Here is an 11,097-nt window from a genome sequence, read left to right on the forward strand (position 1 = left end):
TAATTTACCCTATGACCCACCATCCTATTAAACAAATAATTTCATAAACCCACCCCACCTACCACCAACTAAAATGACATGGTTCTCACTTGTTTAATCATTAAAATATCTATCCAACCCCACTTGATTTATTATTTTATTTTATTTAATTCTTCTTCTTAATATCCATGCCCAGTCAAGTATATCTCTTAAATAAATACGGAGGGAGTATCCATACCCCAAAATATGGTTTATACACCCGGGTGCACAATGCTCACTGTGCACCCTATTTTTAAAAGAACATATAGTTCAAATGCAAAGAACATATCATTCATATTCATAGAACATATACTAAATGAACATATAGTTCAAATCCATAGTACATATATTGCAAATATTTCATTTGTATATGTACATTGAAATCATTCTTCATGTTCTTTAGATACTCAACAAATGTTTTTCAGGGTGCACCATGAGCACTGTGCACCCGGGTGTATAATCCAAATTGCGCCCATACCCGGCCAAGTGTATGGCCTTAACTAAATACGGAGGGACTAATACCCAACAACAGGTTCGGTTCCCATTTATATCCTGACTTTTTTTTTTTTTTTTTTTTTTTCTCCTGTCACCCGTACTGCGTACTGTGTGCATTTGCAAAGTTGCAATAAGCAGCAAAATTGAAGTAAAGGGGAAAAAATGGCAGAGAGAGCTTCAAATTCAACTTCTTTCGTCAATGGTGAAACGCCAACTATAACGCCCAACAGGTAATTCTTGTTTATTCTTTATTTCCCTCAATCTTACTCCATTCACAAATTATTATACTCCATGTGAATGGTTCTTTTTTTGTGTATTTTCTTGAAGAAAAATTACACTGAGGATAAAATCATCGCAAAATTCAACAAGAAAACTTAGGGATGAAGAAGATAATGCAAAAGAATTAAGACCCAGTTCATCAAAGAGGTCAAAATCGTCTTCAAAGAAGAAGAAAATTGATCCCAATAAACCCAAGAAGCCACCCACTGCGTTTTTCTTCTTCTTGTAACCCTCCTTATCTCTCTGTCTTTTTCTTTTTTCTACCGTTGTTAAATTTTTTGATGCATTTTTATTGCTAGAAGGTCATTAAAATATAGGGTAATGAGATTATTAGGCCAAATTGTGGAAAATTGACAATTTTTATGAATTTGGGTGATTATTAGAAAAGAATTTGTAGTTGTACGAAAAAGAATTAGTTACCATGTTGCTTAAATGTCGATTCATCAACTCTATGTTGCTTATTACTGTTTTTGGGATGGTAAGGAACATAATGTGTTGTTCAAAATGTGGTCCCGAGTGCATGATGTTTTTAAGTGAACATTTAGTTTAAATATTGATGCACCGGGTACACTATGCACCCTGTTTCTAAATGAACATTTAGACATGTTGACCGACACAAGTGTTAAGGAAGCATGGTTGGATTTGATAGAATAATGATGTAAGTGGGGTAGTTGATATTAAAGAAACTAAAAAAGTAAGTGGGGTGTAAATGTTAACAAAAATGGAAATTAGTTATGATTTAAGTGGGAACATAGGTAAAATATAAAATAATAAACAATTGGGAGTGTGTGTTAAAGTTACCAAAAATGCAATAGTGACTCTTAAAAAAATACGGCCGGTGACTCCTATGGAGAGAGTATTGTTGATACCCAAAGAACAAATAGTAAATGAACATATATTTCAAAACCAAAGAACATATATTAAAATTTTCACTTTGTACGCGTACATTGAAATCGTTCTCCATGTTCATTAGGTGTTCAATGAATGTTCATTAGGGTGCACAATGAGCACTGTGCACCCGGGTGTATAATTCAAATTGGCTGTGTTGTTAAGAAAATCGGTAGCGTAATAGAAGATTGGGAATGTAGGTCTTTTCTTGCAGACAATAAGAGGATACCAGATGACTAGTGCTATTTATGGTGGAGGTTAGACTATTAGAGTAAAATTATATTTTTCCGATTATTTGGTTTTTGGTGTATTCATCAGGCAGAACCCCAAATTACATAAATTTCAACTTGGCAAAGGGATGACTAAAATGTGATTTGGTGTGACTAAGTTTGTTAGTAGTTGTATCACTGGTTGTTTCTTTATTACGTAAGATTATGCAAAATACTCTTTGTCAGATGAGTAAGGAATAGACGACAATGTCTCTATGTACTGTGTTTGAAGGATTATTAATTGCCACTTGCAAGTGGCTGGTTCTATTGAGGAAGCTTTAAGTTCTTGATTGATGATTTGGTTACATGCTTAAACCAGAGATATGATGTGTCATTGAGCTTTTTCAGTAATCAACTGAGAAATGGATAATGTGAGTGTAAGATATGTTTACATTTCTCACGAGTGAGTTATAATTGTACTGCAGAACTCTAATGGTAGGTATATGGAGGTGTAATGCTACAGATTTGTAGAAACCTCCGGAACTTGTAAATGAGATTTAGATTGTGAGAGGAAGATTCTGAATTCCAATTGCGTGTGAAAATTCAAGGTTAACTACATAATATGGAGTTTTAGTTAGGAAAAATCATGGGGAACTGTTTTTATATGGCACTTTTTACATCCAATTACCTCCATTGATTGTTAGAACCATTGTGCAAAACAATTTGTTCAACTAACACCACTGTATGATGTTTTTTGTGAGTTTCATATGTTAAGTATGACTCAGAAAAGCAAGCACATTAGAGTTGAAGTAAGAGTAAAGCGGAAGGGATTTGGGTTTGTGGGCTATAGTGCTATACTTAAATGTTTGAAACTCACAAAAAGTCATATGTTATGAACAAATTACTTATAAGATAGTGCTTTTCAAAACAGTTCAATACAATGTAGGCTGTTTGTAAAAAAACATAACATAAAAGGTACTTCTGTAGTTTCCCGTGATTTTCCTACTAGCTACAGAACTTATAATCCTATTGATATGAAGAGTATTATTTTTGTCAATTTCTAAAGAAGTCATGAGTTATTATTATTATTTGGCTTTTGGATTTATAATGTGCTAAATCAAATGGTTCTTCAGATGGTTGTCTCTTATTAGGGGTTAATTGTAAAGAACCTATATGCTAGGCATAAGTTATATACATCTGACCCTTACACTCGCCCATGGCAGGATCCCGTTAGAGGCATTGGGGTAATGTTGCTGTGGGAGGGTAGGGAGAGGCTGTGATATGTGAGACAAAACAAATACCGAAGCATAAAAGTAAAGTTGGCCAAAGATACTGTTAGATGGTAGCATGATTTTCTGTTATGATGTAATGCTTGGCTAAAATGACAGAAGACAGGAATCTGCATCATATGCTTCTTTATGTTGAATAGATGAATTCTGAAAATTAATTGGGATTTGAAAGAGTTCATCAATTGATTTTGGTGTAGATTTATGCCGTAATTTGGTGGTCCAGGAATCATGCCCTTTCAAAGAGGCAATGTCTGTATTAAAATAGTGTTTGTGTGGTTAGATGTCATTCAAAGTCAAGCTGGAATTGGATGCCGTGGCTGGCAGTTGATTGGTGGAGGCTGGAGATGAGAACATTACTAATTTAGGCAGTTTTCTATGTGAATATGAGAAAGAATGCAAGTCCTCATGCATCATGGCTAATATTCATGTAATATTATTAGGCTGTCTAATATACAGGCTAAGCAGTTCAAGGTTCACTGCACTTTGTGCATCTACTAATAAGTAAATTGAGAATCTAATATGCTCCTAACTTGGTGTTATAACAATTATCAGCGTTATGTGTGCCCCAATTCACTTCATCATTTGCGTTCCCTCCCTTTTTGGTGTTTATATTAAAAATTGGGGGCAGCCTTCATAAACAACCTCCAGATACCTTCTTACTCCCCTCTTCTCCATCCCTTTTCCTGCAGTAAGAAGGTATCTGGAGGTTGTTTATGAACACCAACATCCCTTTTTGGTGTTCATAAACAACCTCCAGATACCTTCTTACTCCCCTCTTCTCCATCATATTTTCAGATTTTCTCTCTTCTCCCTATTTGTCTTTCTCTCTTTCTCTTAGTCTCCTACTCTTCTGTCTAACTTTGGCATTCTGAACAAAGATAACTTCTGATGTTGCTTGAATAAGCCATAATTAAAGGGTGAAACTTTTCATGCATTGTGAAATGCTCAAAAAATTAATATGAAAACGGTTAGGGTAAAGCTGGTGCTTGTTGGTTTCTGGTAGTTGAAGTAGTATAGGTAGGCACTAGTAGGTTATTTCTGTTGGCTTATTAATGCAGGCAATTTTCTCTACTTTTTGACTAATGTGACATTCAATTGCTTATTCATGTAAGTATTTCAGGCTTCTTTGCACCAGCCCTTTTTTTAGCTCACTTTTTTCCTTCCGTGCTTGATTTTTATGTCACTTGTTGTTTCTACATCTTAGTTTTATAAAGGTTTTCCAGTGAGTTTATTAGAGTTTTTATATCAGTTATTGCTCGTTAGTCGATACGTAGTGGTCAGTGGGTTCACGCAATACTTGTTTACTATACTTATGATGAGGTGCAAGAGCAGGTAGGGGTGGACATGAGCCGAGCCGAACCGAAATCTATATGGCTCGGCTTGGTTTGGTTAAACTTTCCCGAGTTCGAACTCGAGCTCGAACTTACCTCGAGCTTAAAAATCCTTATCGAGCCAGGCTTGATAAGAATTCTTCGAGTTCGAGCCGAGTTTCGAGCTTTTTCGAGCCTTGACTCGATAAACTAATAAACCATATTCTACCAACAAGTACCATAATATATTAATAATTTTCTTCATCTAACATTATGATAGTATTTTTATTGGACAAGTTATGTAAAATATTTTCCCTTATTTGTCATTCAATTGATAATTTAGACAATGGTATTAAAATTCTCATAAATATATAGTATTATTCTTAAATTAACGAACTTGCGAGCTTTCGAGCCGAACACCATTGAGTTTGAGTTTGGTTCGTTTAGTTATCGAACCATAAATTTAAGTTCAAGCTTGGTTCATTTAAAACGAATCGAGCTCGAGCCGAAATTTTATCGGACCGATTCCGAACTGTTCACGAACAATACGGTTCGTGTCCACCCCTAAGAGCAGGTATGGGCATGCTGCACTATAAGCACATGCTTTTAACATAGTAGTGTAGTTATGGAGATTAGGGATGTAATATGCAATTGCCGGGTTATGAGTTAGGACATGTTATCGGGTTTGGGGAATTATTGAGAGAATTTGATGGCTTTGGTGTTGTGGATGTCTCACACTGTTATCAATTACTAACTAGGTTGTTAGGGAGTTTGTCAATTATTGCGTAGGTTGTTAAAAGTTGTCAATTACTACTTACCTTTCTAACAATTGATGTCAATTGCAATGACATAATTAATCCTTAATTAAATTATTTTAATTAATTAATAAAAGTTTAAATCCCAAAATTAAAGTTCAAAAGTTACCTGTAATTACTTCAAATTAATTTTTTTTAAAAGTTCTCGAAATTACCAAACACAATCGGGATTTAATTTTGGGAATGTTTATTTGGGAGCTTTTTCAGGATTTATCATTTTTGATTTTTTTCCGAAGTTTTAAAAAATCCAAAATGCTCAATCCCAAAAAAATATTCCAACTTTTTTGAAATATTCTTTGGATCTTTTTAAAATTTTTTAATTTTGGGTAATTTCGGGTAAATTTTGGGATTTTTGAGATTTTTTTTGTATTTAAATTCTTATAATTAATTAAAATGATTAAATTATAATTAAATGTTAATTATGATGTCATTAGTGAACTAATTGGCCTAAGGTAGCAATTGACATCAATTGTAAAAAATGTAGGTAGTAGTAGTTGACAACTTTTAACAACCTAGGTAATAATTGACAAACTCCCTAACAACATAGGTAGTAATTGGCAAATTTTCCAGATATTATTTATCTAATTGTCATAGATACTATTGATGTATTCTATGTCAAATTATGTTATGTATCATGAAAAGAGCTAAATTAATTATGGAAATCCATTCTTACTTTAATACTCTTATCTTATAAGGGAAGACTTCCGAAGAGGATATCAGGTTGAGAATCCAGAGATCAAATCCATGCGTGATGTAAGTAGCGGATATATAATATTTTATTTCTCCTTTCAGTTCTCTGATGCTTTTACTTGTCAATATAAGCCACATTGAAATGCTTTTGACATCAGATTGGAAAAGCTTGTGGAGAGAAATGGAAGATTATGACATACGAGGTATTTCATGTTTGATTTTTTATTTTTTGTCAAAATTTTTGTACCGCGTTTTACATCACCACGACAATTTATATGTTATATTCATGTGTATAAGCTCTTTGCAGCTTGTTTAGTGTAATGTAAAAAGCTGCGAATGACTCGTACAAAAAATGTGTTTTAACTTAGTGGTTGTCTTGGTTGATAGTAAGCAACAATTTAATAACCCAGTGGTGATCCTTTTGGTGCTTTCTCAATCTCAAAGGCAGGGTGAGCTGCCGAGCTCCATAAGACGGGCTTACCTGTTATAAAACAAACTTTACCTCGAGAACTCTGAGCCTTTGAGGACAAAAATTTTGAATCATTGTAATCGTAGTGCTGGTAAAAGCACAGACTTTCACATTTGTCTTGTCCACCTGCGCTAAGGGAATGCATCAAAAGTTACTAAGCCTTAGTATTTATATCCCTGTGCAAGTTATTTGGAACTTATAGAAAATGACATGAATGACTTTTATAGAAAAAAGAGCACTCAGTGGTTGTCATTAGTGTTATCAAGTAACGATACAATAGCCCAGCAGTCCACCTTAGGCGTAATATATAGTGTCTGGTGTATGCAGCTCATTTATGACATACAAGAGGCCATTGATAGCAACTCTATTTTCACTAGTAGGGAAAATAAGTTAAAAGTGAAAGATGGCTTCAACTTGAAGGTACTTATTATTGGTGAGTAATCGCTTGAAATTTTGTGGTCAGGTTAGACCATAACTGTGATTCTTCGACCAGTAGGTCCCCTGCTACAACTAGGGGTAATGTTGTTACATTTAAACCCTTCTAAAAATTGCCAAATTCTGGATCTTTATCGCATGGAAAATTGATGTGGAAGGTCACCTGCTCCAATTTGATGTTGTCACAGATTCTTCCACTTCACATTTTTGGCTGGCATCTCGATTCTGTCAGTTTTCATGTGTGTTGATGCTTTCATCCATAGTAAGATAGGAGATAGGCAATAAGATTTCATATAAACTATGTCTAATCAGAAGAAAATAGTGAGTTGGAAGGCAAAGCTTCAACTTAAGCTCCTTTGGGGCTATCTCAAGGGTGAGATGGCTAGAGAGGTTGTAACTTTACTGGGTACTTGTATTTCGGGATATTGAGTTGTATGTAGAAGCCAGTCATAAAACATAAAATCTGGATTTATTTTTGGTCTGTTCTGGGCTGGGCCATCTGGCTCTTTCACCTCACTGTGCCTTCACAAATGTAGCGAGTTGGTCTATAGTCCTGACCCCACTGCTTAGCCCACAAGGGTTTGAGGACAGGATGAAATGGAGCAAATGATGTCTATGTTAGGTATGTCTTGGCAGATGTTGGTCAAACTAGAAAATTTGTAGTTTTCTTAAATGAGTTACTGAAAATAGGATGAATATGAGGGGATGGGATCCTTGTTTTTCATGGCTTACCATGAGCTTTCCTTGATTCTTGGTTATAAATGCTTGACAATATTTATTAATTCCTTGGTTCAATCAGGAAAAAGTGAAGTACTATGATATAGCAACTGAAAAACGAGCTGAGTTTGACAGGGCAATGGCAGAATACATCAGAAGAAAGGTATAGTTGCTAATACATAGCCATTTATGTACTGCTTACTTTTGAAATTATGTATGCTTGGTATCTTTGTGCCTTAGTAAGCGTCGACTTGTGTTACAGGAGAGTGGTGAGTTTGCAGAGTCTGAGGAATCAGAGTTCGATCTTGAATAGACAATCATAGAAGTGAAAAGTCAGATGATAGGAACAGGGTCTGTAAGGGGATGTTGGAATATCAGGTGAGGTTGGTAGGCTAGGAAGAAAAATTGTATATTGACTTGTTACCAGTTAGTGAAGATGTGTTTATTAGACATGTAGATGATTAATTAGTTGATTTTGTATTCAATTAGAACAAATGATGTGACGATGTTCCACTCAGGGCCGTTTTGTAGCTGTGACATGTCATTGATGATTTTGCTTATTTTGTTCAATGGAGGGTTTTAAGTCTTAAACCATGTTTAGAATTTGATGATGAAGATCTGAAGATATGATCTTATTCTTAAGGCATAGGGTCTGAATTCTTATGTAGGTATTTGATTCTTTTATGCATATTCTGAAAATTGGTTTAAATTTTTGGGTTTAAGGTATAAATTAGGTCCTTGTCTTTTTAGCAAGGATTTACATATATATATATATATATATATATATATATATATATATATATATATTCATTATTGTTTACGTGTTGGTGGTCTTGGTATATAACCTGGAGTAAAGGACATTGTCTTGTGGTCTAGTTTTTAGAGTAGGACTTGTGAAATTTTGAGGATTGACTAATTCTAGATACAATGTCCATCTTTCCAAACTGGGAATTTCCAACATGAGGGTCATAAATTAATGGGGACTTCGTTTTCATTGTCTTGGTGTGAATATAGAACCTCGGCGTGTAATGTTTTTCTACCAAAAGACCCTTTAAAATAATGGAGTCATTTCTATATTCCCCCATCATTTTATTCAACAGCGAGATATGTGGACACTGTATTAGGAGAAGTGACAACTTTTTTGTTAATTCTAGGTAGAGGAATAGTTTATTTTTAATTTGAATATTCATATTAATACACTATTTTATGGCTTGGGAACTTGTCTCATTCCTTAATCCTTAATACGAAGTAGTAAAACTTAATCTCATAACCTAGCACTTTAAAAGCTTGAATTGAGTAATATGGTCTTTTCCTCTTCTAACTGCATACATATTCTAGTTTTCTACATATGGCTAATCCAAAACCTGAAACTTTTGTGGCTTCGTTTTGTTCTCTCTCGGTTTCTCGCTGATGGAATTCTAGGCGGTGTTATAAATCACAGCCACCTTAGAGTTTTCTGTTGATCCAGATTTGCTTGCTTCTGAGTTGAGGCCAGCGCATCAGCAAGACTTCGAACCTCAGCAATCATCGCCACTACATCATTAAGCTTGTTAACTGCAGAGCCAACACCCTGTTTTTCAAGTGGAAAATGGATTAATCATGTGATAAATCTTATGTCTTCCCGCCCTATATTAAGAAGTGAATGAAGTCTGAAGATTTCTGACGAAATGGAGGAAGAGTACATACCACACCAGCAGCTCCTGCAGTGATGGCCATAGGAGCTGTAACGGCGCTTAAACCCGACGAGCACATGACTGGGATTGTAACCGCTCTGGAGATCGAGTATGCTGCTGCTAATGTGGGTGTTGCCTGAAATTATGACAACTTGCGTTTAGTTATGGTAGTTTTTAGTTGGTCATTCTTTTTGTTGCGCTGCATGTTTTAAATGATACCTTCTCAATTAAACCCAGAACCCCAGGCTTCGAAGGGGTTGAGCATTTCCCCCCTTCTGTTTGGATAACATCAGCACCTTCGTATTGCAGGAGCTCTGCTAGTCTGGCCTGTTCAAGTTTTAAAAATTGAATATAAACTTTCAATTTCAGAATTTTCTATAACGCATAAAGCCGTTTTATTCAATTTACCTGTTCAGGGAGGCTTAGGGTGTGAGGCACAGTAACTGACAGGGTCACATCTGGGAGGATTTGTTTAGTTTCTTTTGTTAACTTCAATATCTGCATGATAATTTATTATCAGAACCGTAACATATTACCAAAATTTACAAGCAAGTTAGAGAATGAAACATCGCAGTTGTTTTGAATTTTGATAGTTGACAACATTATGGTTTGTACCTCTTCAGGAGAGAAAAATCTTCCCATCTCATAAAATGAGTCGTAGTTTCCGATTTCCACCTGCAACAGCCATTAGGCAATGTTTGTTTAGATAAATTCCTCGGATTTGTGTAATGTTGTTGTATACAGTACATACCATTGTTGCACCAGCTTGTACAGCGGCGAGAAATGCCGAAGGATCCACAGAAGAAACACACACCTGCAAAAAATAAAAAAGCTATTAGTTTGTTAATAAGATGGAGTTTAAGGAACTCGATCGATAATTTTGTGATTAGGAGGTAAGTGATTACCGGAAGAGATGTTAAGCTGACAGCAAGTCTCACCAACTCAGGGTCGCAAGCAATATCAACATGAGTTGCTCCTCCCTGCATGTATATTCAACCTTATTATATGCTCACTTAACTTGGCTAATCAAGATGGATAATTGTATGGATTAATTACCTTATCTGCAGCAGTGACAACAGAAGCCACATTGTTCCTGTCCAAATTCTGCAAACCAGAGATAATCTGCAAAAGAAAGTATATTACTGACACTAATTTTCCATACATCCTAAAATAGTATGTATGAATAATATTCAGAATTTTGAAGTTGGGATTGAGGGAGTATACCTTAAGAGCTCTTTGGAGACGAAAATCCTTCAACACAGCTTCTTTGGTAGATGAGAGAAGTGCTGTAGTAGTAGTAGTAGTAGTAGTAGTAGTACGAGATAGAGAAATTCGAGATTTGTTTATGGGAAGTGTGTAAAGAGGATTGTGACTAGGTTTTAAAAGAAGGTGGTGTTGAGAAGGAGAAGAAAGACCCATATGGAGAGACATTGCTATCTCGTTGGTTTCGGTTTAGAGGTAAGAGAAGAGCTGGAGGGAGAAGAGGTACCTACAACAGATAAGATAATATTTTGGCTGCTGAAAATACCATAAACTTCACTACTCATAACTCATAACTCATAAGCAGTGAATATTGCGACTTACCGGGCGCGCAATGTCATCAGTTGAAACTTGAGAGTTGTTACTTTGGGTAAAGTTTTGTACAGCAACAGAAATTTGGTGTCATTTTGTGTTAAGTAATTGAATGATATTTGAAAAAAAAATCCTTTAAAAATCTGGGAATTAAAAAAAAAAAAAAATTATCTTAAATAAATCACAAATTCTTGTTTACAAAGGGTGTACAGTAATTTATTGTACACCAAGCCCACTT

At 35.2% G+C, this 11,097-nt stretch overlaps 2 protein-coding genes across 2 annotated transcripts; one reads left to right on the forward strand and one right to left on the reverse strand.

The window, feature by feature from the left end:
• The first annotated feature begins 605 nt into the window (after nt 1–605).
• On the forward strand, nt 606–8,205 carry LOC110800169 (high mobility group B protein 14). Its single transcript, XM_022005457.2, has 6 exons — nt 606–743; nt 841–1,017; nt 5,999–6,056; nt 6,152–6,196; nt 7,697–7,777; nt 7,877–8,205. Exons 1-6 carry the CDS (start codon nt 676–678, stop codon nt 7,925–7,927), a joined length of 480 nt encoding a protein of 159 aa, XP_021861149.1. The 5' UTR covers nt 606–675; the 3' UTR covers nt 7,928–8,205.
• Nucleotides 8,206–8,863: 658 nt separating this feature from the next.
• On the reverse strand, nt 8,864–10,822 carry LOC110800168 (uncharacterized protein ycf23). Its single transcript, XM_022005456.2, has 9 exons — nt 10,512–10,822; nt 10,344–10,409; nt 10,193–10,267; nt 10,039–10,101; nt 9,903–9,962; nt 9,696–9,785; nt 9,507–9,614; nt 9,301–9,423; nt 8,864–9,184 (listed from the first exon to the last, which is right to left on the reverse strand). Exons 1-9 carry the CDS (start codon nt 10,716–10,718, stop codon nt 9,050–9,052), a joined length of 927 nt encoding a protein of 308 aa, XP_021861148.2. The 5' UTR covers nt 10,719–10,822; the 3' UTR covers nt 8,864–9,049.
• Nucleotides 10,823–11,097: the final 275 nt, after the last annotated feature.

This window comes from Spinacia oleracea, chromosome 5 (genome assembly GCF_020520425.1).
Source record: "Spinacia oleracea cultivar Varoflay chromosome 5, BTI_SOV_V1, whole genome shotgun sequence".
In the NCBI taxonomy this organism is placed as follows: Eukaryota; Viridiplantae; Streptophyta; class Magnoliopsida; order Caryophyllales; family Amaranthaceae; genus Spinacia; species Spinacia oleracea.